General features: G+C 46.4%; 1 protein-coding gene across 7 annotated transcripts in view; it reads left to right on the top strand.

Annotated features, from left to right (window-relative positions):
* The window catches only part of Vps13d (vacuolar protein sorting 13 homolog D), a 262,979-nt gene that overhangs the window by 200,055 nt on the left and 38,845 nt on the right, over nt 1–24,079 (top strand). For all 7 annotated transcript variants that reach the window (XM_004639663.2, XM_004639662.2, XM_023699490.1 and 4 more), the window contains 2 exons: nt 13,034–13,166; nt 15,977–16,172. In XM_004639663.2, the coding sequence (XP_004639720.1) occupies nt 13,034–13,166; nt 15,977–16,172 (329 nt within the window). The remainder of the gene's footprint in view (nt 1–13,033; nt 13,167–15,976; nt 16,173–24,079) is intronic.

The raw sequence follows: 24,079 nt of genomic DNA on the forward strand, positions 1-24,079 counted from the left end.
GCCTCCCCGGCATTGGGATTACAGGCATGTGCCACCACATCTGGTTTCAATGGCTGGCATGGCACACCTGGGTTCTGGGACCGGCACAGCATGCGATACTGGGGATCAAGCCTGCGTCTTTGCACTTGCCAGGCAAGAGCTTAGACTGCTGAGCTATTTCGCCAGCCCAGTTTTGGGTTTTCAGAGATCAGGTCTTGCTGTGTAGTTCATGCTGGCCTTGATCTTGTGGTGATCCTCCTGCTTTAGCCTCTTGAGTGCTAGAATTATACATGTGGCTTGGATTTTTTTTTTCTGTGTCCTGAATGTTTTTCATCCTCTTCTGTATTTTTACCAAAACCCTTGTTTATTTGCTTGCTTGATTTGTAATGTTTTAATTTGGATATTTTCTGCTGCTTTCTCCCTACTTCACCAGTCTTCTTCCATGCTTTGTCTACCCTACTGCCTACCTATGAAAAACCTTAATTTTAGTTTTCTGGTAAAATACTTCATTTTTAATACTTAATTTCAAACACTTTTAATCATATTTAACATTTAGTTTTTAATGTAACCATAACCTTAGTGAATGATCGTGCCTGTTTTCTTAGCTTTCAGTCACTCAGAACTATTTCCTTAATATTTGGTAAGTTTTATTAAATATTGGACATTGTCTTAATTTCTTTTCCCTTATTTCTGGGACAAATACCCAACACCCAAGGTTAAAGGAAGAAAGCTTCTTTTAGCTCACAGTTTGTAGAGCTTTCAGTCCTTAATCAGCTGTCTCCAAGGCAGGGAGGCACATGGCAGAAGGGAAACCATTTCTTGGTGGGGGAAGACAGCAAAAGCAGCCTCAGAGGAAGAAGAGAGAGGGCAAGCCTCTTCCTGTCCCTTCCGTTGTATGCAGATCCTAGCACCCTTAGTGCCTGCATTGAACCATGAATCAGTCACAAACTCTGGATTCACCTACCTTTAAAAAAGCTCCATCTAAAAGCTCATGAGGCTTGGGAGAACATCTAGGCGCAAACTGTAACAGACATTGTATAAGAAAAAAATTAGAGCTTCTGCTTGTGTGGCAGATAAACAGCAAGAATTTGCAGACTCGGTAAGGCTGTAAGCCTGATGCCACAAGGACCTGAGGAAGGGTTCTGTTTCCTGCTGATGGGCGAGCAGGTCAGAGGTAGGGGTGAGGCAGGTGAGGTGGAGAATCTGTCCGTCTCAACTCCTGAAGCCAGAAGAGAGGCTGTAAAAAAGAAGCGGTTCTGCAGAAAGCCAGTTTGTCCAGCACCATTTATTAAAGAGGCTATCTTCCTTCTGTTTTTCAAGCCTGGGATTGTGATACCCTCTGCCTTACCTTTGCTGCCGAAAATTGTTTTTGCTATTCCAGGTTTCTTCTGGTTCCGATCTATATCTATGTATTACATGCACTAAACTAAAATCAAAATGGATCAAAAATCTAAAGATTAAAACAGAAACAATGAATCTTCTGGAAGATAGAATAGGCAGAACTCTAGAAGACACAAGTGTAGGCCAAGATTTCATGAACAAAATGCCAGTCACACAGGAAATAATGCAAAGAATTCATAACTGGAATCTTATCCTATTAAAAAGTTTTTGCAAAAAAAAAAGTTTTTGCACAGCAAAAGATCACCAACAGAATCCAAAGACAATCCACTGAGTGGGGGAAAAAATGTAGCGAGTTGTCCCTCAGACAAATGACTAATATCTGGAACATAAAAGGAATTGAAAAAAAGTCAGACCTCCTTCAAAGACACAATCCAAAAATGGGCCTGTGAGATGATTACACACTTCTCAGGAAGAAATATGAACAGCAAATAAATATATGAGAAAATAGCATCACTCGTCATTCAAGCAGTGTAAATTAAAACAGCGCTGAGATTCCATCTCACTCTAGAAAGAATGGCTATTACCTAAAAATGAACCAGTACAAATGCTGGAGGGGCTATGAGGATAAAAGAGCGCTGCCCCACTGTTGGTGGGAGTGTAGACTATTGCAGCCACTGTGGAATCAGTGTGGAGCTTCTCAGAAAACTAAAATTAAAGGTTCCTTTTGACCCAGCTTTTTCCCCTCTAGGTACTTTCCCAGAATAATTAAAAACATCATACAACAGCGACATATGTGCGTCCATTTTTATAGCAGCAGTGTAATAACTAGATTTTGGAAACCGTCCAGATGCCCATCAACCAAGGAATGGATAAAAAAGATGTGTGTGGGGGTGGTTTATACAGTGGAGCACTACTCAGCCATAAAGAACAGTGAACTTGAGACACTTAGGTAAATGGATGCACCTTGAGACCATACTCGTAAGTGAAGTAAATTGGATACAGCTGGGTAGACGTCGCCTTGTCTCCCTGGCATGAGAACCTGGAGGAGTAAATAAGGACCGAAACGTACAGTAGATCTAGTGAAAGAAGAAATTACTCAAAACAAAAGAGGAACTAAGGATGGGGAATGGGGAAGAGAAGAAAGAAAGGGGAAAGGAAAAATAAGCTATTAAAATTGAAACAAAGTCTTGTAAATAGGGAGGGGAAGGGCGGTTGAAGGGATTGGGAAAAAAGAATCTAAATACGAACTGTACAAATTCTCTATGGTGAATATGATCTTTATGTAAATATAAATTATACCAATTTAAAAAATTTAAAAAGTATCAGTTCTGTTTAAGCAGGAAAGTGGTGAATCTTTTAAGAAACAAGGAAAAGGCCAGCCAAATAGCTCAGTGGATTAAAGTGCCGGCAAACAGGTACAGGGGCCTGGGATTCAGTCCCCAGGGCTGTCATGCCGGTTCCACCCCCGCGGGCAGGCTGAGACAGCAATTGAGACTGGGTGTGGTGGCGTGCGCCTATAATCCTAGCTCTTGGGAGGCTGTAAATAGACGGATCACTAAGAGTCCGATCTAGTAGTGAGACCCTGAACACCCTGTAGACCCTTCCATAGAATAAAAAAAAAAAAAAAGAAAAAAGAAAAAAAAAATCCCTATAGAATGTGAAAGAAAAGATTGAAAAATTATTTTTTAAAAATCCCTATTGGATGTGAAAAAAAGGATTAAAAATTATTTTAAAAATAAAGTTACACATAAAAAGATGATGAAGTATCTTAAAAGGAAAAAGTACAATCAGAGCCCCCATTATCTTTTCTTTCTGGTAAATGGAAAACAATTTTTTAAAGAAACTGAAGGCATCTGAATAGGCCTATGTCTCCTTTGGCCTGGGAAGCTGTTGTGTTGAGTTAGCTGGGAAGCTGCTGTGTCCCTCCTGGTCTGTTCTGGCCTGCAGTCTGTTAGCCTTTAAAACACTTGATCTGCCGGGGAGGTGGCTCAGTGGAATAAGAGCTTCCCTGGCAAGCGCAAGGGTCCGAGTTCAATCCCCGGTTCCACAAACAAACAAACAAAAAACAACAAACGCTAGGTCTGCAGGGAGTGGATGGGCATGATTTTACATGTCCTCTCCTGGTTGGAAGAGAGCAAAAGCACGAATGCCTGCAGGCCCCAGGGAACCAGCGGGTTAGATAGGCACAGTGGAGGTTTTGAGGAGCTACTAGGAAGTTGCCCATCTGCAAGGTTGTTTTTATGTCCCTCACTTGAAAGGTGGGGCTGGACACACATAAAATCACTCATTTGCTCTTACTCATTAAGAAGAACCTTCTCTTTGGTCTTTCATTTTACCTCAGTTCCAGCCAGGTCTCAGGAGAAACGAGGTAGCACTTAGCGTGGGTACCTTGGCCCTGAGTGGCCCCCATTCCCATCCTGCGCCCCCAAGGACGAATTCCACTTTGCTGCTCTCCCAGCGTGTCCTTTCCTCACACAGCACCCTTGCGCATGGATCTCTTCCCTGGACACGGTGGACAGCAGTGGTGGGGACCCTTTAGAGCTGTCAGTGATAGGAGCAGCCCGGTGTGGCTCACGTGCTGGAGGTTCACCCCCACTGCTCTAGAGTGCATTGCTTTGTGTATGTAGCTTTCCCAACACGCAGGTGCCAACCTACTCACCCCTACAGCGACTTAGATGTTAGGGACAGCTTAGTTTCCCATGTATTGGGCTGGGGAGATAGCTCAGCAGTCTAGCACCTACCTGGCAAGCACAAGGACCTGGGTTTGATCCCCTGCACTGCATGCTGTGCGAGCCCGAGAACCCCGGGCACACCATGCTGGTCACCGAAACTGAGCGTGGTGATGCACCCCTGTAATCCCAGTGCTGGGAAGGCTGAGACAGGAGGATCACTACAAGTCCGAGCTACATAGTGATAGTGCACGGTGTAGTGCACTAAATAAAAGATTTTTTTAAAAAAGCTTCCCAGGTGTCACTCTTACTGGGTCAGGGTGTTGGCAGAGATGGAGGGAAGAGGAATGAAAGCTGCCCTTGAACTCTCAGGGTTGTGATTTACTCTAGGACAACTGTTGGGTCTTCCCTGTTTCCTCCCTGCTGTTTGAATCACCACATGTCAACTCCTGGTACTTAAAATAGTTCTTATCAGAGCGGTCACTTTTTTGTAGCTTTGATTTGCTTGGCCAGACTAGCCTTGACCAGCCCACTCTATTTTATTTTTTTATGACCAGAATATATTTATTGAAGGAAAGAAAGCTCCTGTCTGAGAGAGGGACAGGAGGGGCCCCGAGTGGATTGTCCTCAGGATAGGCCACTCTTTTGCCTTTGGTGCTCCATGTATAGTGAAACCTCCTCCTGTAAGAAGTTTGCAGAGGAAAACAGGCCCCAGGCAGGTGCTCTTGAAATCACTGCTTCTCGGCCCTGTTCTGGTTTGGCCTCCATCTTCCCTTCCAGATAAATGGTACATGCTAGCAGTGTTCCCCAACATGGTGTAGTGTGGGCCTCACGAGGGACACTCCCCAGGCCACCTGTTTCTTTGGGGCTTGTTTCAGATTGTGAAAAATAGCTTGGGAAAGGAGGAAGTAGCTCGCAGGCTTCTGAGCTTAGAAATAGTGGATATGGGCCATGGAAGGGGACTGGAGCCCGATCACTCTGTCTCATCCTGAGATGGCTGTAATTTTTCAGAGGCTTTTGTCAGCTCTGCCAGGAGAGGAAAGTTGTATAGGCTCTCCACCGGCATTTAGCAAGGAATTTTGTCATAGAGAGGAATACAAAAGTCTTAGTTGGGTTCCTTCTTAGATTACCCTGTATCAAATGCAGTGATTCTTGGGGCGTTGTGAGGACTAAACTCATTGCTGACTTCACAGGTGCCAGCTGGGTGCAGTGGCACGTGGCGTGCGCTCAGCATTGTCAGCGATGGGGATAATTCCTAAAGTCACACTGCGGTCTTGCCCTTACTTACTCTGCTACCTCCTCACCTCAAACTTCCTTTATTTAAAGAATCAGCTGGGAGCAGATCTCTTCCTAGAAGCCTCGTCAAATTATTTTAAACCCTGGTAACCTATGTGACTTTCGCAGCAAGAAGCTCAGCTTCTGCCAGCGTCTGGCGTCTCTGATTATTCTCAGTGAAATCACCCACGTCTCTTCTTCCCAGGCTTTTGCATGGACCAGGATATGCTTTTGAAATACAGAGTACTTCACAAGAATGAGGTCCTTGGGCCTGCTTGCAGATAAGCCTGTGCTTCTTTTCTATTGGTGAATGTGCCATTTCAGTCCTGAATTGCTGTACCTTGAGATTCTAGTCTATTTATAATTGACATGTTTATTTTTCCTTTGTTCCAGGATGGGCATAAGGTAATTCCTGTATTTCAGGATGAGGCATGCAGGATTTCTTTAGAAGAAAAAATAGGATCTGCAGTAATAACCCTTGATATTCACACACGGCTTTGTGGGCTTTTTTGCAGTGCTTTATAGCTAAGGCCTCACTGGGTAATGCTGCGGGCAGTGCTGCCTGTGGAAACAGCCAGTCCTCCCTGCAGGAGTGTGTTCTGTTCATGTACACCCAGCTGATGGTATGAGCCTGGGACTCCGGTTTCCCAAATCCGTGTGCTTTCCTAGAGTGGAAATAATATATCCACCAAGGTGGGCTTCTTTTGGGGTGTGACCTCCAGTGAGGGGATTTTTTTTTTTTTTTTCCATATAATAATCCATCTCCTGTCCTGAGGCACAGGCCATTTGTGCAGATTGAAAAACTTTGTCAGGACAGCAAACCTGAAACTCTGTCCTGGGCCTGGGAGGCTCATTACCCTCAACCAGCACTAACTGTTCAGAACCCACCTGCCCAGTTCCTCTGGGTGCTTCGTGGACTCCTCTGCATTGGCCAGTGGGGCCTGACACCCTCCATACAACCCCTTGCCCTGCTGCCAAATGGCCAAACTGGGCACAATCTACATGGTCCACAGACAGCAAATACAGCAATGCATCTTACCTACATAATTCTTACAGTTAGTGTAGAAAAAAGCAGAGGGCCTGACTTAGCTCTGCCTACTGGTCTGATGTTGAAATTTGGTCTTCCTACATCTGTATGTATTCTGTATATTTCTCTGCCTTCAGCCATATAGCAAACTGCCAATCCTTTTTAAAGAAAAGGCAAAGTCCTATTATGGAAGTGCTTCAAACCACTTTGAGCTTCCAGATTAATCTGGAACAACATCTGAGTTCATAACTGGGTCACAGTTGCAGAACAGCAAGAGAGACTTGTAGGTTTAGCAGGCGTGTGTCCTGGGCGAGCGAGGACCTAGATGGTCTTGAAGTGGGGCTCTGTTGCATTGCCCTTAGCCCTTGTGTGCTGAGATAACCAGGTGGCTGTGGAGAACTCTATATCTTAACTGGAAACGTGTGTCTGGGCCTGATGAGTGCGTGTCCAGGAAATGGCGACTGAGTACTGTCTCAGGACAAAGCAGATCCTGGATCTCAGAGAGCAAGAGGAGCGAGAGTGGGGTGGAGGAGGCTGCTGATGCACTTTGTCCACCCCAGTTTTAGCGCTCTCTTTCAGGGTTTCCTATCCTATGTTCTGGCCTTCAGGGTTATGCATAGTCCATAACCAAACAGAATTGTAAGCAGGCAACCTGCTCCACTTTGAGGGGATGGAAATCTGAGGGCCAGAATGCCTCATTTTTGCCACATCCCAACTTGTCCCCTCCCAGCCCCCTTCAGCTGCCCCTCCCCATTTTCCGCACCCCTTCAGCATTTGGCTGAGGGGGACTAGCTGTTTAGTTTGGCTTCCTCGGTGACTTGTAGTTAGCGGTTTGGATCACATTTAACTCTTCCCTGTTCAAAAGTCACACCAAAGGGCTCTCCAGTGTCAAGATAAAACTCACATTAAGAATGAGTTTCAACTGTGGATGTTTTAGTAATCATTAACAGAAGGATGTGGTGAAGACTTCATTATGAAGTGACTTAACTCTTTCATGAGTTGAAGGCTTTCCTGCTACCTACCTACAGAGTTAAAACGATGATGATGTTTAAGATTCTGAACTGCTTCTGAGAAACTTGTAGAGACTGATGAGCAGACGCTACGTCAAGCATTCTGCTTTAATTACCTCCCAGGACCTTCAAAGCTGTCCTGTGGAGTAGACAGGATCTGGCTTCTGTAGCTGGATAAAATGAAGTTCGGGCAACTTCCACCAGCACACACAGGGAAGGACGGGGAGATCTGGCTCTTCTGCCCCTGCCCATTTAACTCCATCCTGGTGCCCTCACGAAGCTCCTTTGCTGCTGGGCACAGCAGACAGCAGGGTTTCTGCATGTGCGTGCTCGGGCACAGGTGATGGCGGGCAGTGTTCTTAGCCCTAAGCTGTGTTGGTAGCTGAGACGTGCAGCTGTATGACCTTGTACTTGGACAAGTGTAAGACTTTTCTCTCACACTGCAGTCCTGTCTCCTCTCTCTTTTCCTGTGAAACGTGGTCACCATCTGCCCTAGTGACAAGGAAGATACTGTCACCAGCAATTACTCAGTGGGACAAGGCTATTGAAAGGAAATTTCCATTAGGTAAATAACCGTGAAAGAAGAACCACAGAGAAAAGGGGAGAAACTCAAGCCGAGGCTCCTGTTACACTGGCCAAATACCTTTGGCATCCTGTGCTTGCCGAGGATCATAAAAGGGTCAGGAAAACTGACAGGCCAGAACAGAGGGACACAGTGTGATTTTTTTCCCTTTGCATCATTCCGGCATCTACTTGTATTTCAGTTTTATAAAATGAGCCATTCAGAGAAAGGCTCCAAGCTCAGGCTGATCTGAAGTGCCCTGTGCCTGTGGGCACCAGGATTATTTTTGGAAGGTGGGATATTCACACGCACCATGTGTTCACTGTTCAGGAGAACTGGCATCTTGAAGCACTTTGGAGGTTTCCCCCTTGCCGAAAATATAGCTCTGTAGAAATTAATGACGTTGGACAATGGCCGGAATTCACAAGTGCGGTGGCGAGTGTTGAAGCTTTCCTCAGCACAAGAAAGGAGACCGGTTGTCTGTGTGAGAACTCTGGCAAGTGTCCTGCGGGACGCTGTGTCCCTTGGCACCCTTCATCCTAGCTAGGACAGCCTCCACTTGAAGCCTCAAGTATTTTTGGACTTGAACTTGTTTGCTCTACGACACGGGCTGGCCCTCTGCAAATGCCCTTCTGCTCAGAGGTGTAGTCCCTCAGCAGCAGAGTAACCAGTTCCCTGCACAGGGTTCCAGGAGCTCTCGCTGTTTGGTTGCGTGTCTCACATGGCTGTGGCACTTCTCTGGCCCTCTGCAGATGGCTCCCACCCCACAGGGGGAATCCCATGCCAGCTGCCAGCACACCCCTTAGCCCAGGACTGTATTTCCATTCAGCAAAAACTCAGACCACTCAGCACTGTTTACTGCATGTCAGTTTGTATGTGACTCTGGGCAGAGGGCTCTCACACAGCATCCTTAAAGGTAATGTTTTTATTCCCATTTTAAAGACATGGAAATGGGAACTGATAGAAGTTAGGTCCCTTCTCCACAATCTCACCTTTACTGTCATGGTCAGAAGTTGAAGCAGAGACCGTTTCTGGTTTCTCACTCCTGGTCTCTAGCCTGGCACACAGTAGGGGTTCTGTGCACTGTGGATCTCTTGGTCGAGTGTACTTGCTCAGATCCTGAGGATTTGCAGCTTTCATGCCAAGGACTCTGGGATACATTTCTCCTTTGCCTCAATGATCCAAACATGTGCCTGCTGGCTTCATTTGCCATAGACAGTTTGGAGAGTGGGGTGAAGGAGGTCCGGGAGTGGTGAGCTCAGTGCAGTGATATGGTAGCTCTTGTGGGCTTCTCTGCTCTGTGCTGATGCACATTTTTGCAAAGTTGAGGATGTGAGGAAGAATGCTTCCCAGCCTCTACAAGGACCAAAGCCAGAGAGCTTCCCTGGCCTTGGCAGCCTGGAGGTGCTCAGGCTGTCTGGGGGTAGAGTAGCAGATGCATCAGATTCACCTACCCACCGAGGTGGGGAAGGAGAGGTGCGATTCAGGATGATGAAGTAAGCACCCTACAGTAGAAAGGCACATGCTTTGTGGTGGCCTGGATATGGTACTAAGAATCCAGCGGACTGGACCAAACCTGGCTCTGAGCACTGTACCGCATAACCATATGGCTCTTGGGCCAGTTCAGTAAAATGTCCTTCCCAGTGAGATCTGATTAACCTTCCCTTGGTATGGGCTTGATTGGATCACAGCTTCCAACATGTATCCAAGATTTCACTTCTCAAAGCTGTATTTCAAGAGTAAAGAACTTTGTAATGTTTGCCTGCTGATACCTGATCATTCACATTTTACTCACAAGTGACAAAGAACTAGTTAACTTATGGGTATGATTTCAGAGAAAGGTGAGAATTCAGATGGAAGTACTTGAGTTAGATGTATAAACACCTACCTGGTGCAAAGGTGGGATGCACCTGTAATCCAGCTCCCTAGGAGGCTGAGGCAGGAGGCTCTCAAGTTCAAAACCAGCCTGAGCTGCATAGTGAGACACCATCTCAAAAAGAAAGTGAGGCTCCTGAGAAGCACATGGAAGAATACAGAATTTAGAAGCAGAAGTGATCTCAGAGGTCATCCTTGCTCTCCTTGGGTCACTGTGGGATTTGTGTCCAGAGAACATCCAGGCATGGAGGAGGACAGGAGATGGTGCTGTGAGGCTGCGCAGCAGGCTGGGCTGGCAGCTCAGCTCAGGTAGATGCTCACTGCCAAGCCTTGGATACCAAGCTTGTTTAGTTGGCAGGAGGTTTAGGAGAGTGGTGTTGGAAACTTGGCTTAGATTATTTTCCCATATTCTCAGGGGAGGAGAGAAGTACTGTGGCATGTTTAACTTCTTCCCAGCCAGCTGCCTGGAATAGGTGAAAGGGAAGCTTTCTTCCCAGGAAAGATCTCCTCTCAAGGAACGTAAGAGCTTGTGAGAAGTGGGAAAGCCCTGTGGGGAGCAGGTGCCCCAGGCTCTTCAGGGGGTAGCTCGTGGATCGGGGAGGCATGCGTGTTACCCACACAGTTCACATAAGCATGATCCCACTGCCTCTTGGGTATCGGGGACACATTTTTGTCTCAGCCCAAATTGAAGAACATTGGCACCTTACAGGATTCCAGAACATAGCAGCGACTCCTTATGGCCCTCTCTGGGTATCTCAGGGCTTGCAGTTTATGTTCTGAGTCCATATCACTGGCTGCTTCATAAGTGCAGCTGTTATTTAAGTGAAGCTGTCAGCTCATTGAGAATATAGTCCATGGCTGGTCCTTGCGTGATTGTGCCTACAGCTGTCTTGGGTCCAGAGTCATGCCAGGACATCTACTGTGATCATAGATCACACACTGTCAGAGATGGAAAAGACTGAGGAAATCAGGAAGTCTAGCACTCTAAGGTGTTTCCACTCCAAAAACTCACTTTCAAGATTATTGTTTCTCTGCTGGAAAAAAGAGAATTTTAAAAATGTTAAGCTCCAGTAGAACTGACCACATTTCAAAACCATAAGAGGCTTTCTTCAAACAGGTGGGATGTCTGCCTTTGGATTGATAACTGAGTAGTAACACCAGCAGGAATGCTAACCAAATTACCAGAGCCCGAGCTCTCCAGCCAGGTGACAGACTGGGTACCATCACCATTCTCTAGAACCAAGGGAAGCCTGAGGTGGGGCGCTGTGCTCAGCCCCCACAATGGTCACAAGAGGACTGGAGTGCAGCTGAATCAGATGCCGGGCTCATGGCCTTCTCTGTGCCATAGGACCTCTCAGACGAGGTCTCTGACTAAAGCCCTTCCTTAGTGATCCACAGAGGTGGCTTTGCAGTATTCCACCCCTCCTCTCCTTGTCCTGAGGAAACTGTAAAATTAGATTTTATGAAGTGTGATTCCCTTATTAGGGACTGATGGAGAAGATAAGGCAGAAAAGCAAACACATAATGATAGGGACTGCACTTCCAGAAAGGTCAGTCGGTAATCTCTGGCCTAGAGTGGACAGCATTTGGACTGAGCGAAAGGAACAAGTGTCCCGTAGCTTGCTCTGGGAGCCATTGCTATACATAGCATCGCTGTTCCTTCCTGTGCGCCTCGTCCTTGTCCAGGGCTCACCTGTCACTCGCGTCAAGAAGCCTCAGGATTGATGGTTTCCAAGGCAGATCTGATCCGTCACGCACCAGGAAGAACCACCCGGGCTCCCAGAGGGCTGCCCGGTGCATTGCGTCCTCCAGGCAGCCTGAGTCTTTCCATTGAGCTTTATATCTAAATAACATTCCTCTGAGTTTTCAAAAAGGTTAGTCCTGGGTCATTGGCACTTAGACCACTTGTTTTGGTAGATCCTTCCTGAGAAGGTTAATTATATATTTGATATCCTTCTCTTTTTATGCCTGAATGATGAGGATAAGTACCCTGTGGTTTATTAACTGTCACTTTAAACCTTTTCAAATTGCCTTGTGACAAAACAGAGTTTTATGTCCTTTTTATCCAGCTTTGACGGATGAGACAACTTCTCTGGTTAAAGTACGCAAGGATAAATCACATCCTGCTCTGACTTGTGGGGGAGGAGGGGTTTGCATTTGGAGTCATGGGTTCAAGTCGGGGAACCCACCCTGTGAATCTTGCCATCTACTTCTTTTCCTGTTGGGGCTTGGCACTTCATGGGCACCTGGTAGTCGTTGAACAAATGAAAGCATTACTCAGGGGAGGTTGGTCTCTCCAGGTTTCCCCCCCAGCTCTGGGGGTCAAGTCCAGGAACTCTGCTTTTGAGCTGTACCCCTAGTCACCACTCCAGAAATTGGTACTAAACCCTAAAGCAGTAATCTAGTGTGTTTTGTGTTTTGAATCTAACTGATTCTTGGAGGAAAGGGCTTGCTTATCTTTACCATCACAGCATTCCAGGTCTGGCCTTTCCTCCCCCACAGCCTTCACAGTACACCTTTAATTTTTCAGTAAATTTGCAGTACGGTTTGCGTTTCCCTTACCTGAAACTCTCACCTCAAAACACATAGCCTGAAAGTGACTTTACACAGCTTTTGCAGTGCACCTGCATTTTCAACCGCAGCTTCTCCCTTGAGGCCAGGCATGGAATTTTCTACTCACAGTGTCTGATCTGTCAGTGCTCAAACAAAGGTCACACTGTAGATTGCTTTGGATTTAAACTTTTGGATTAGGAATGCTCAACCTTAGGTGAGAAAAACAAATGTCATTAGGGAATTTTATCTTTTGCTTTTCTTTTTTAAATGGTTTGGTTGTTACAGAGTCTCACTACGCTGCTCGGACTCATAGTGATCCTCTTGCTTTCAGCCTTCCCAGTGCTGGGATTACAGGCATGTGCTACCATGCCTGGTCTTGGTGGCAGGGCCAGCATAGCATGTGGTGCCAGGGATTGAACTGCAGTCCCTGCATTTGCCTAAGCTTGCCTAAGCAGGTGCTTTAGTCTGCTAAGCTATCTTGCCAGCCCCTTTTGCTTTTGTTTTAAGGAGGAAATTTTAGTAGTTGCTATGCAGACCTTCTTGTGGCATTGTCAGCCACCCACAACTTACATCTGTGCACCTGTTGAGAGCCACTCTCTGGCATAGGCTGCGTATACAATTCAGCAGCTCTATAGTTGGCACTTACCAAATCCTAGCTAGGAACAAGAGAAGGCATTTATTTGAAATAATAAAAATAGTACTGAATCTTTAAAACTCTACTTTTGTTTTTAATTCATTCCAGTTTGCAGGGACATTGTCAGATGGCTTGGGGAAGACAATGGACAACCGTCATCAGTTGGAGCGCGAGTACATCAGATACCACGCAGCTACGAGCGGGGAGCACCTTGTAGCTGGCATCCATGGTCTGGCTCACGGTAAGTCCCGTGTGCCTGGGCTGGAGAATGCAGCTCCTCTGCCACCGTTGTTCGTGGGGGCCTTTGCACCACCAGAGGGAAGGAGACAAAAGCTAAGTGGCTGCAGCTGCGTGCCAGGCCCTGTCTCAGCACTCTGAGAACCGCCCCAGCCTCAGCGATCTTCCTGGCGGTGGAATGTGCCATCTGCTAGGCACACGCTTGGTTCCTTCCCCCTCTGGCTTCCCTCTCTGGGCTGTAATTTACCAAACCCCTCTAGAATCTGGAGCTGCTGCTTCAAGCCTTGGTGTCTGCTTACTGATCTTTTCTTCCAAAGAAATGGAAATGTGAAGCTGGCTGTTGGGTTTGTGTCCAGATGTTCTGAGTCTCGTGTAGATGCACACTCACCTGGATGGCAAACGCACGTGCCCGAAAGCCGGACGAGATGGCACAAATGTGGTGTCTCGGAATTGGTTTGAGTTCTGACTTGTAATTCTTAAATCCTGACTCATGTGTCTCTGCATTTTTCTCAGCAACTTCTTAGTGTGGCATTTAAAGCCTTTGGAAGTGTAACCATGGCTGGATTTTCCAACCAGTTATCCCCAAGCCACTCAGCACTTCCGCCACACAGAGCCACATGCCATGCCTTGGACACTCTCGAGGTCCTCACCCACTTACAGTCATCTGCTCTCTTCTCCTCTGCCAATCAAAGTCCTTCCCAACTCAAGTGATGACATTCGAGGGCTCCATTCTCCTCACTAGTTAGTGACAGAGCACGCATTACAGCAGGGCTGGGGATGTGTCCAGCTGTGTGTGTCTTGCTGAAGCAGAAAGACCATTTTGAATTCACCCTTGTACTTGCCTGCCCCACACGACCCTTGCCATACGACTGGCACTCGGCAGCGGTCAGCCATCGATGCATGTGGACCAGGTCCTAGGGATCATCTGACACTCTCAAGTCGTGGTCAGTCTTGATTGTTCGCATTTAGGCGAAGAGGAAGGAATATAGATGCTGAAGTCCCATTTCTGCATGTGCTTGGGATACCACGGAGCTTTTGTTCACAGCTTTCCCAATGGTGAGGTTCGGATCAAATTGCCTTTGCTTTCCCTAAGCTGCTCAGCTAGGGAGGGAGCTGCTCCCAAAGAAGCACCAGGCTAGAAGTAAAAATTAGCTGAAATTCTCCAGTTTATAAACTTTAAAAGTTGACATTTGGATAATTATTTGGAATGAAAGGCGTAGCTACTCCTTGTTAACTGTGATGACGGTAGCTGAGAACCAGAGGTCGGCGTTGATGCACACGAAGAGCTTTGCCTTCCGACTGCCAGTGTCTGTCCAGCGTGTTTCGGCTGCAGAGGGAGAACAGGCCTGTCCTCACTTTTTACATGAACTCACCCGTGTGCTGAGAAAGTGGGTGATCTGTTCAACGTTGCAACGTCACTTCCAACTGAGGCTCATTCCAAGAATATGCACAGCCGCACCAGGAGCCAGTGAGGCCTGTCCAGGGCCCAGAGTCAGGGGTACAGAGAGGCCTCTTTGAGCCTCTTCCTTCAGGATGAAAAGGCCTTTAAAAGATAACGACATCGGGTTGGTGGTACATGCCTGTAACCCCAGTGCTCTGGGAGGCTGAGGCAGGAGGATCTGACATTTACGTATGGTGTGAGCAACTGAGCGATTTAGCAAAACTGTTTCTCAAAGTAAAATGGGCTGGGGATGGGCTCAGCATGAAAGCCCTGATTCAGTCCCTAGTATTGCAAAACAGGCAAACAACAGTTTCTGTTTAATCTCCTTGGTGTGAAACTGGGAGTTGTGCTTGCAGGGGTGTCTGTCTCGCAGGGCCCACCCTGACTCCTGTGCTGTGCACGCTGCTAAGAGCTTTGCTCCCAAGGATTGGGAAAGCATTGACGCCTCCTTGGAGCCAGTGAGCCCAAATCCGGAAGAAACATTGTGAGTTGTTAGTACTTTCTCACCCAAGGAGTTTCCTCTACCAATTTGTCTCACTAGAGCTGAAGAGCCCAGAGAGCTTCCTCACACCCCCACTGTCAGAGGGTAAACATCCTGTGAGTGTCCCTGGCATGAGTCCTGAAAATCTCCCTGGACTGGGCCTGCCTCTTCCCTGCAGTGCCTGTGACCTTGCAGCCTTTGCCAGTCTGGCCACTTCTGAGGCTGTTTCACAGCCATGCCTGTCTACTTTCACAGTGTCTGGAATGTCCTCTTTTGGGCCGAAGCTAGACTTTTGAACTGCCCCACTGAGGGACCTGGCTAGCTCTGGCAGCTTTCTGGGGTGTCCTTCCTGAAGGCTTCATCACATACTACAGTGGGTTCTATCTGATCTCTGCAAAGCAGCAGTAGCTCTTACCTCACTTCAAACATTTCATGGTAGTATCTGGTCAGAGAATATTCTTGGGAAACTGAAAATGTGATATTCACTGTCTCCCTGACTTGTATTTCCCAGGAGCCTAACTTGTCCACCCTTGTCCCACAGCCTTGCTTTTCTGATCGCCTGCTGATTTAATACTGTCGTCTACTTCTTCTCAGTGGCCCGTGTATCACCAGGCTCTGAAAGTGAAAGCTGCCCCTGTGCACGTCCTGGTGTTTCTCTCATGTTTAAAACTGCAACACACTGAACTTCTAACATGTACTATGCACCCTCTGACTCCAGGTTAATGGGCAGATCTCCTGGGCCCCTGACGATCACCTTCCTAGCACAGCAGTTAGCAGAATGTTTTCAGTTGTCATTTCAGATGCGTAGAATTGGGGATATGGCCTTAACTGAAATGTTTTTGCTCTTGTCTTTGGCCAGGTCACAATTGCCTTATTTTTGTTCTGTGGCTAGGTATCATTGGTGGACTGACCAGTGTCATAACGTCAACAGTGGAAGGTGTGAAAACGGAAGGGGGCGTCACTGGTTTCATATCCGGCCTTGGGAAAGGGCTTGTCGGCACTGTAACCAAGCCAGTGGCAGGCGCCCTGGATTTTGCTTCAGAGACAGCGCAGGCCGTGAGAGACACAGCCACACTCAGTGGCCCCAGGTCAGTGGTCACAGGGGAGTGGATTTGTGATTTGCAGCCAAGGTCGTCTGTTTCTTCCTCGATGATGTAGTTATTTAATCATATACTTTCTGCCTTAGTTATGTGATTTTTAAAAAAAAATTTGAATACTTCTAACTGAAATTTCTGATTTGCCTAATACAAATACATGAAAACGAAGTGCAAAAACATATTTTTGATTGATAGATAGATATGAAAAGAATACAGTGTTGGGTTTTTTGTTAGAGAGGTTGGAATTTGGATTAAATAATTACAGGTTTCCCATGTTCACCAAGCTTCTTCACCCATGGGACATCCCCCCGCCCTTGTGCCCATGGAGGAGACCATCAAGTTGTAGGCTTCGGGATTCTTACTCCTAGACCCTAAGCTATAACTGTAGAACCTGCACCATTGCAGTTTATCATGTGGGTTGTCCCTTCTTAATTTTCTTACCACTTGAAATTGCCAGCCAGTCTCCTATCATTTTATTTTATTTTATTTTATTTGGTGGAACCAGGGATTGAATTCCGGCCCTTGTGCTTGCCAGGGAAGCACTTATTCAACTGAGCCATCTCCCCGGCCCTTCTCCTATCATTTTAAAAAGAAACTAAAATGAAAGAAAACCCCAGAACTGTCCCTGCCCCCAAGCACGGTGGTGCTTCTGTTGTAGGGTGCCGTCTTGTCTTGATACAGCTGACACTAGAAATCAGAGATGGCTCATTTGCCTCCAAATCCCCAGAACCCAACCATATTAACTTAGCTTTTCAGTTTAGTGGCCTGTTTTAGCTTCCCTTCTCCAGGGTAACCAATTGGGGATTCTTATCAACACAGGGTATAATGAATGTTAGTGTTTCCAGCCAGCCTGGACTCAGCTTAAGCCTAGAAGAATTTTGCTGTTGCCTGGATAATAAATGCTCCCTGAGTGACCTAGTGTGCCCTTTTAGAATACCTTGGCCTGGGCCATGTCTGTACCTTGTTGCTCCCCCAAATAAGATTTGAAGTAAAATCCTCCCTGTTCAAAATGGATCTCCTGGTCTCACCAGGAAACCTGGCTGGTGACACATTACTGCAAGAGGGGAAATGCCTAAGATTGTAGACTGGGGACCAGGCAGTGTGTTCCGCCAGAAGGTCTTCCATCTGGAGGCAGCTGCTTTTGAAAAGGGGTCTGTACAGTTTACTTTAGTTAAGTTACATTCTATTCTGAGATACAAAACTAAAACATCCTTGAGTATATTTTAGGGGTATTTATGAAGTGGTGGGGAGGGGGCAGGCAGTAGAGAGGTTTCAAAAGTATTGCTTGTTTTTTATTTCTGTCCAAACCTAAAGAGTCTAAGTAAAATTGAAAGCCCTGAAGAATTCCCAGAGAACCAGCCTTGCACTTAAAATCCCCAAATAGTCAAGGCTAATGGCCATTGATTGGATATGTTCAAAAAAGATTTGAATTATATGTGCTAAAAATTGGAAGCTGGGTGTGAGAAGGCACGTTTGTGATCCCTATGCTTAGGAGGCTGAGGAGGAGAAGTGACATGTGTTCAAGGCCAGCCTGGGTTACAGAGTGAGTCCAAGACTAGCCAAAACTATATTGTGCTGTAAGGGTTAATGATGGTGACCAGAAGCAGTCACTTGAATTTTGTCCATTGTCAGTTTGGGCATCTTGGAGAGGTTTTATATTGTTTTCAAGAACACAAATAATAGCCACAGTTGCTGCCAAAATAGCTATGTTCTTGTCTTTTTTTAACCAGTTTCCCACCATTGTCATAGAAGGATTGATTTAGTGTCATCTGATACTTATCTGTCATTCATTCTTTTCCATGCAGTAAATATTGAATATTGATTGAAAATCTCTGAGCCCAGGACTGGGAAGATAGCAGAAAGTAGGACTGTCTTAGCCTCAAAGAGCTTGTAATCAACCAGGACCATAAACATTAAAAAAAAAAACTATTTAGATAGTTGTTTGTCAAAATTGTGATAAATATTATCGAGGCAGTGGAGGGGATGTTGTGAGATGCCCCATTAGGAAAGGAAAGAAGAAGACAGCTAACTTCAAAGTCAGGCTTTTCTAGGGCTTGAGGTGAAGCCTGAGGTATAAGAAGAGCTGGCTACATGGGAGAAGGGGGAATCCCATTCCAGGTAAAAGGGCCCCACATAGGCAACACCTAAGAAAAGGAACTTCTTGCTTCCTTGTCACCAGTACCTGCCTGTGGGCCTCCACGTGGGCAGTTCATGTCATCTTTGTCCTTCCTTTACAAATGAGGACAGGACAGTTCAGAGGGAGCCGCCAGCCTGCCCACAGCTGCAGAGTTGGAGACGGCAGGCCAGACCCATTCAGCCCACGTCTTTCCTGGGAGCTGTGTCACAACCCTGCCCAGACCTGGCCTCTCCTCACTGGGCTCTCTCACACCCATATCAGGCTTGTTAGTGTCAAGGCAAGAGATGCTTCATAATTTCCTTCCTGCCTTCTTGAGATCTGCTTTGATTACTCATGCCACTAACCTGATAAAAGGCAGTGACCTGGCCGGCCTGCTGCCTGCTTCTTTTGTCCTGTAGCCTTAGTGTTACTAGAATCTAGGTAGCAGAGGGGGCCTGCCCCTTAGCTCAGTTCTTTACGTGGCTACTTCAACAAAGCAGTCAGGCTCAGGTTGCTGTGGTTTCATCCCCACAACTCAAGCCAGCCAAACCTGCCCTAAAGGCATTCGGAGCAGAAAAAAAAAGAATCTAGGTAGCAGGGACCATACCCTCTTCATTGTGCTTTCCTTGGATCCACTTGCAATCAGCACTTGTAGCCTTCCTCAGAGCCCACTGAGGTTGTCCACTTCTACCTGAAATGCAGAAGAGCTGTGCAGCTGGCCTGGAGCACACATTGACCAGGCAGCCTGGCTAGAGGTGAACAGCAGGTTTCCTGCAACAGGTATCTATCTGCCTAGCCCTCTATTCACCCTACAAACTGAGCCAAGGGAGGGGCACGAAGGCCTGTGGACATCGAAGTGCAAAACTGGAGTTGAAGATTAAACATCTTCTGCAAGTGCTGGATTCCTGGGGGTGCCAGGAAGTGGGGGAGCTGTGGCAGGCATTACCAGTGGGAGGGGCACCTTCTAGAGCCAAATTAACAGGGCTTCAGTGGGTCCCGGTGTCCTGTATTATACTGAAAAGCTTTACAGATTCTTCTAAAGGGGAGAAGCAATAACATTTCACCACTTTCCTTGAGTCCCTTTGTCCAGATCCATGTTGTCAGTGAGGAACCATGAGTTAGACAAAAAAGAGCACCTGGCCCAGAAATGTAGGTTGGAGCCCCACCCCTCCACCTCTACACTTCCTCACTCTCCCTTGGTCAAGAACTCTTTGCCTCTGTAAGACTTTTCTTCATCTGTAACTTGGAGATAAATACTTATTCTACCACTCAAGGTTTGACGACAAACCAGTTATTTAATGTGAACAATAGGAAGAACCATTAAAATACTAGACAGTATGATTGTGGGGTCATATTAGAGAAGCACGGAGCTCCCTGCAGGTGGAGAAATGTTTCACGCCTCCAGGATTTGCTCCATCGGCACCATGCTCTCTTAGGAATGTCCCAGTGCAGCCCAAGGGATCAATCACCCAGGCTTCTTGGAAGTGGGCTAAGCCATCTCCAGGCGCCCTAGTTGACTGAACAGGATCCAGGGGTGTTACTCAGGGCTTTTCCCCGCTGTTTAGACAACAGGGACTAAGAAACTATTTGAAGGGATTAGAAGCGAGATTCTGACCGAGAACTGACCTGAGCCCAGGGACCAAGCCAAGAATAGAACCCAAGAGTCCAGAGTTCTGCCTCAGAGTCTGCACTTGGAAGAAACTTTCTGCTTCCTTTGTCATATTTCATCCAAGTGACGGCTTAGATCCTAGCATTTAAGTTTTAAATGTCCCAAATTTTAAGCAGATGATAGCAAAGTAAGCCATAGAACTGTGAAAGAATATTCCTTCCAGTAATCCATCTGAATAGTAGCCTTACAGGAAACATTGGCTCCTTTGTGTGTTTATTTGAACATGATTTTTTATTTATAGGGAACCCTCCTCCTTATGTTCTCTTCTCGGATTAGAACTCTTCCAAGTTCCTCTCCTTGTTGGTGTGTGCGGCCTTTCCAAATGGATAGTCTTGCTTTGCCGAGGTCTTCTTGAGAGCTGATAGTTCTTAGGAAGGCAGGTGGGGGTGAGCACTGAAGAGGGCGGAGGACAACAGAGCCTTTGGCCTCCACAGGCACGCTGGCCCAGTATCCCCTGCTGCATTTGTTAACGGTGCAAGTATGTGTGGTTTGGAACTGAAATGGGAAGCCTTTTCCAAGGCAACGTTCTGCTGGCTCAGGTTGCATCTTCCAGGCTACGTGCAGTGGGCCACATTTGTCTGTTCCCAGATACAGCTTAGGGAAATGGCACCGACACAGCCACACCTGGGTGCCACTGACACTGTGTGAGCAGAGTTCTGCTGCACTTCCAGGCGACCAAGCCGGGCAGCGCCCCTGGCCATGTGAGTGCCCAGTCCTGCCTGAGTGTGGGTGCTGGTGGGAGTCGTGGAGAAGACACGTAGGTAAAAAGCCGCCACAGAGACCTAGGAGCAGCATCACCCCAGAAAGGAAAGGGCACTGTCTATGGGCGGTCTGCTCACTCCTCCCCTTGTGAAGACTTGGAGGTGCACAGTGTGTTTAGAAAGCAGCAGAGGAAGATTTATGAAGCCGGCCCCTGAGGTTTCCTCCAAACTATTTCTTCACCTTTTTAGTCAAGGCCCAAAAAGGCAGGGAGAATGGGAGTTGTCAGAACTGGAAAGATTTAAACTAATTTAGCAAAGCCCAGGAGTGTGGAGCTTATCTCATTATTTAACTTAGATAAGGAGGAAGGGGGAACTTGAAGAATAATGATAGATCAGTGTTTAAGAATATAGCCGGCAGGACTGATAATGTTCTGGAGTCCCAGGGTCCTTGAGCAGTGCCCACAGACTTAAATTGCAGTTGCTTGAGAGCTTTTGAGTAACCTCAGGACTGATTGCTCAGAAAAGATTTACGAGGGGCATATTTGAGTTCTTCAGTAAAAATACTCCCAGATTTTGTTAATGACATTTTCCATTAATGGCCTTTTGGATGTGAAATGGAGATGGATTTTCTCAAGGAAAACTCGTTCTGGTGTGTGCACCTCCCCCGTGACTCAGGATGCGTGGGTGAAGACCCTCTCTTGGGTCAGCAGAGCTGAGTGTGGCCGGCTGCAGCAGCCAGAAAGAAGTCCGCAGAGTGCTTAGGCAGCTCGCCCACAGATGCTTTCTTGGTAGCGCGGCAGTTCTGCTTCTGATTATTGTGCCCTGAAGGTAGCCATATGCACGCGGTGTCACACGTAGCATATCCAACAGTATTGGCTTCAACGGAGATTTCAGAGAACTCTCAAAGGTTGAATGCTAGTAAAAATCAAATATTTCTGAGATACACCCACAATCGCAGTTCCCCCACTGTGTTCCCTTTGAGGTAGAAAAGCATGCAGAGTTACCCCATGTATTTGGGTGCAGAGTAACTCCAGCGGTGTTTGAAAGTTTCTGTCTTGTCTTACAGCTGTGAATAAATTTTATATTTTATTCCATGCTTATTTAAATAAGAAAAAAATTAATTGCTACCCAGGAAAATGTACCATGTCATGCTGTGGCTACCATCCTGCACTTGTTTAAAAGTTCAAGCAGAGCCTGGAGTTACAGCACACACCTTTAATCCAGGTAGTTGGGAGGCTGAGGTGGACAACTTAGTGAGACCTCCATCTCAAACAAACAAAGTGGTAGCTCATTCACCTGCTGGATGAGTCAGATGGAGGAGGCATTGGTACGTGTGTGCGCGCGCGCGCTGAGTGGGGTGAGAAGCTGGAGCTCACTGGACACACATTTGAGCCTGGGGCTCTGTTTCTTGCCTTTGGGCAGGTCTGCGTGTTTGCAGGGCAGCCCCCTGCGGCTTGGCCAAGGTGTGTTAGCTAGTGTGCCATTTTCACTGTGAGGAGGAACTCATTCTCGTGAAACAAACACTAGAGCCCTGTGCAGCTGAAGGCAAAGAAGGGGACATCTCACCCTTGTTGTCTACAGGGGGCACAGTGGACACGGTGGGCACCGCTTCCACCTTCGTGTGGTAGTTAGGAGCCAAGATTATTCATGGTCTTGCCAGACCAGGTCTTTCCAGAGAATGCGTGGAGGCACAGGTCACTTTCTGTTCCTCAGGCTACCTGAGCAAGCCCAGAAGGGATGTTAGGAGCTTTGTTAAGCCAGCGGATGTCGTGCTTGGTTCTGAAATCAAGATAAGTAAATTATACAGAATCCTTGTTTTGTTTGTGTTTTGGTAGTGGTATTGGGGGATTGAACTCAGGGTCTTTGCATGAACTACACCCCAACATCCCACGCCTTGTCTTTCTTTGAGATGGGATCTCAATGAATCACCAGAATAAGGCAATTCTTAAGAAGCATCTTACCAATCCTTCAGGCCTTATAAGTTAAAATTTCTCTCACAGAAACCCAAAGAGAAGCCCTATTTTCTCAGACAGATTGCTTCCCTCTTGTTGAACTCTAAATACTGTACTCCGCTTTCACTCAAAAGGCCCCAGACAATGCCGTCCTCATTATAGCATAACTTATGGAAAGCTCAGATCTGCTGCTGAAAAAAAGTCAAAGTGTGTGTATTCATGCATGCACGTATTTGAGAAAAGCCTTTCCATTTCTGAAATCCCATGACTCATTTTTATGCAAGATTATCTGCTAGGGGAAAAAAAAACCCACTTTTTTGGTCATGGTACATTATAATCGTTTCTAGAAAGGAGAGCATCCAGTTTTTGCCATTTTTGGCATGCAGGCTGAATTCATGGAAACAGCACATTTCAGCTCCAGAAACTAAAAATCAACTGAATTTTGGCATGTACATGTTTAAAGGCCCGGCCCTCTCTCCACTGGCCAGTCCTTGCACAAAGAAAGTAGACAGGAAAGTGTAATGGCTCTCTAAATTTGGCTTCTGCCATTGAAAAATAAAACAATCCAGCCATTGTAAATCCTTTGGTAGTAGTACTGGGGGGATTAAACTCAATCCCCAAATTATTATATAATATTACTATTAATTTTGGGGTGACACCCAATCTTACATAAGATACACGTTTGGCATTTTTGTGTTGAACTTCTGACAAAACAGTGTCTGTAGTTCTTCCTAAGAAAAGTTTGTGCATATTTTGTGCACCAGAGAAAGATGAAGAGGCCATTGCTGTCTGTGGAATTCCTCTGCAAGGGCATTGGATTCAGTTATTTTTAGGTTTTGGTGACTATTGTATGTCATTCATTGTTTCCTCGCTGTCGCCTGTCTTTGCCCAGGATGAAATTGGAATCTTCAAGAGAGGATCCAGGTTTAAGTTGAAATCCCCTGCTACCAGAGAGCTTCATACTGTAAGATAATTCTGAAATACACAGAATTGGTTCCCTGGTATGAACTAGCAAGGAATTAAAGACTTAGTATTGTATGACAAATAAAGGCTTATGAGCTTCGGGGGAGGGGAGGTGGGCCTCGGTGTTCCACGTAAGTCACCTTTACTGAGCACTGTCTTGCCCAAGTGCCTCTCAGAGACATTGCTAAATTTCTTCCTGATTTGTCAACTGGGAGAAAAATGAAACTGAACAAGTAAAACATTTTTATCACAGTATAGTCTAAAAGAAATAGTGTTTTATTATATTGGATTTATGTAATCCAAATCAGGTTAAGAATGTTAACTAATCCATGTTCTTAGTGGTTTTACACAGATACATAGAGAAAACCAATTTCTTTTTCTTTCTTTTTTTTTTTACTTTTATTTATTTGTGTGTGTGTGTGTGTGTGTGTGTGTGTGTGGCCAGCTCAGCCCACCAGGGGGCGGGGCTGGCTGGCATGTGGTGCTGGGGGATTGAA

Source organism: Octodon degus, unplaced genomic scaffold (assembly GCF_000260255.1).
Source record: "Octodon degus isolate 3935 unplaced genomic scaffold, OctDeg1.0 scaffold00113, whole genome shotgun sequence".
Lineage (NCBI taxonomy): Eukaryota > Metazoa > Chordata > Mammalia > Rodentia > Octodontidae > Octodon > Octodon degus.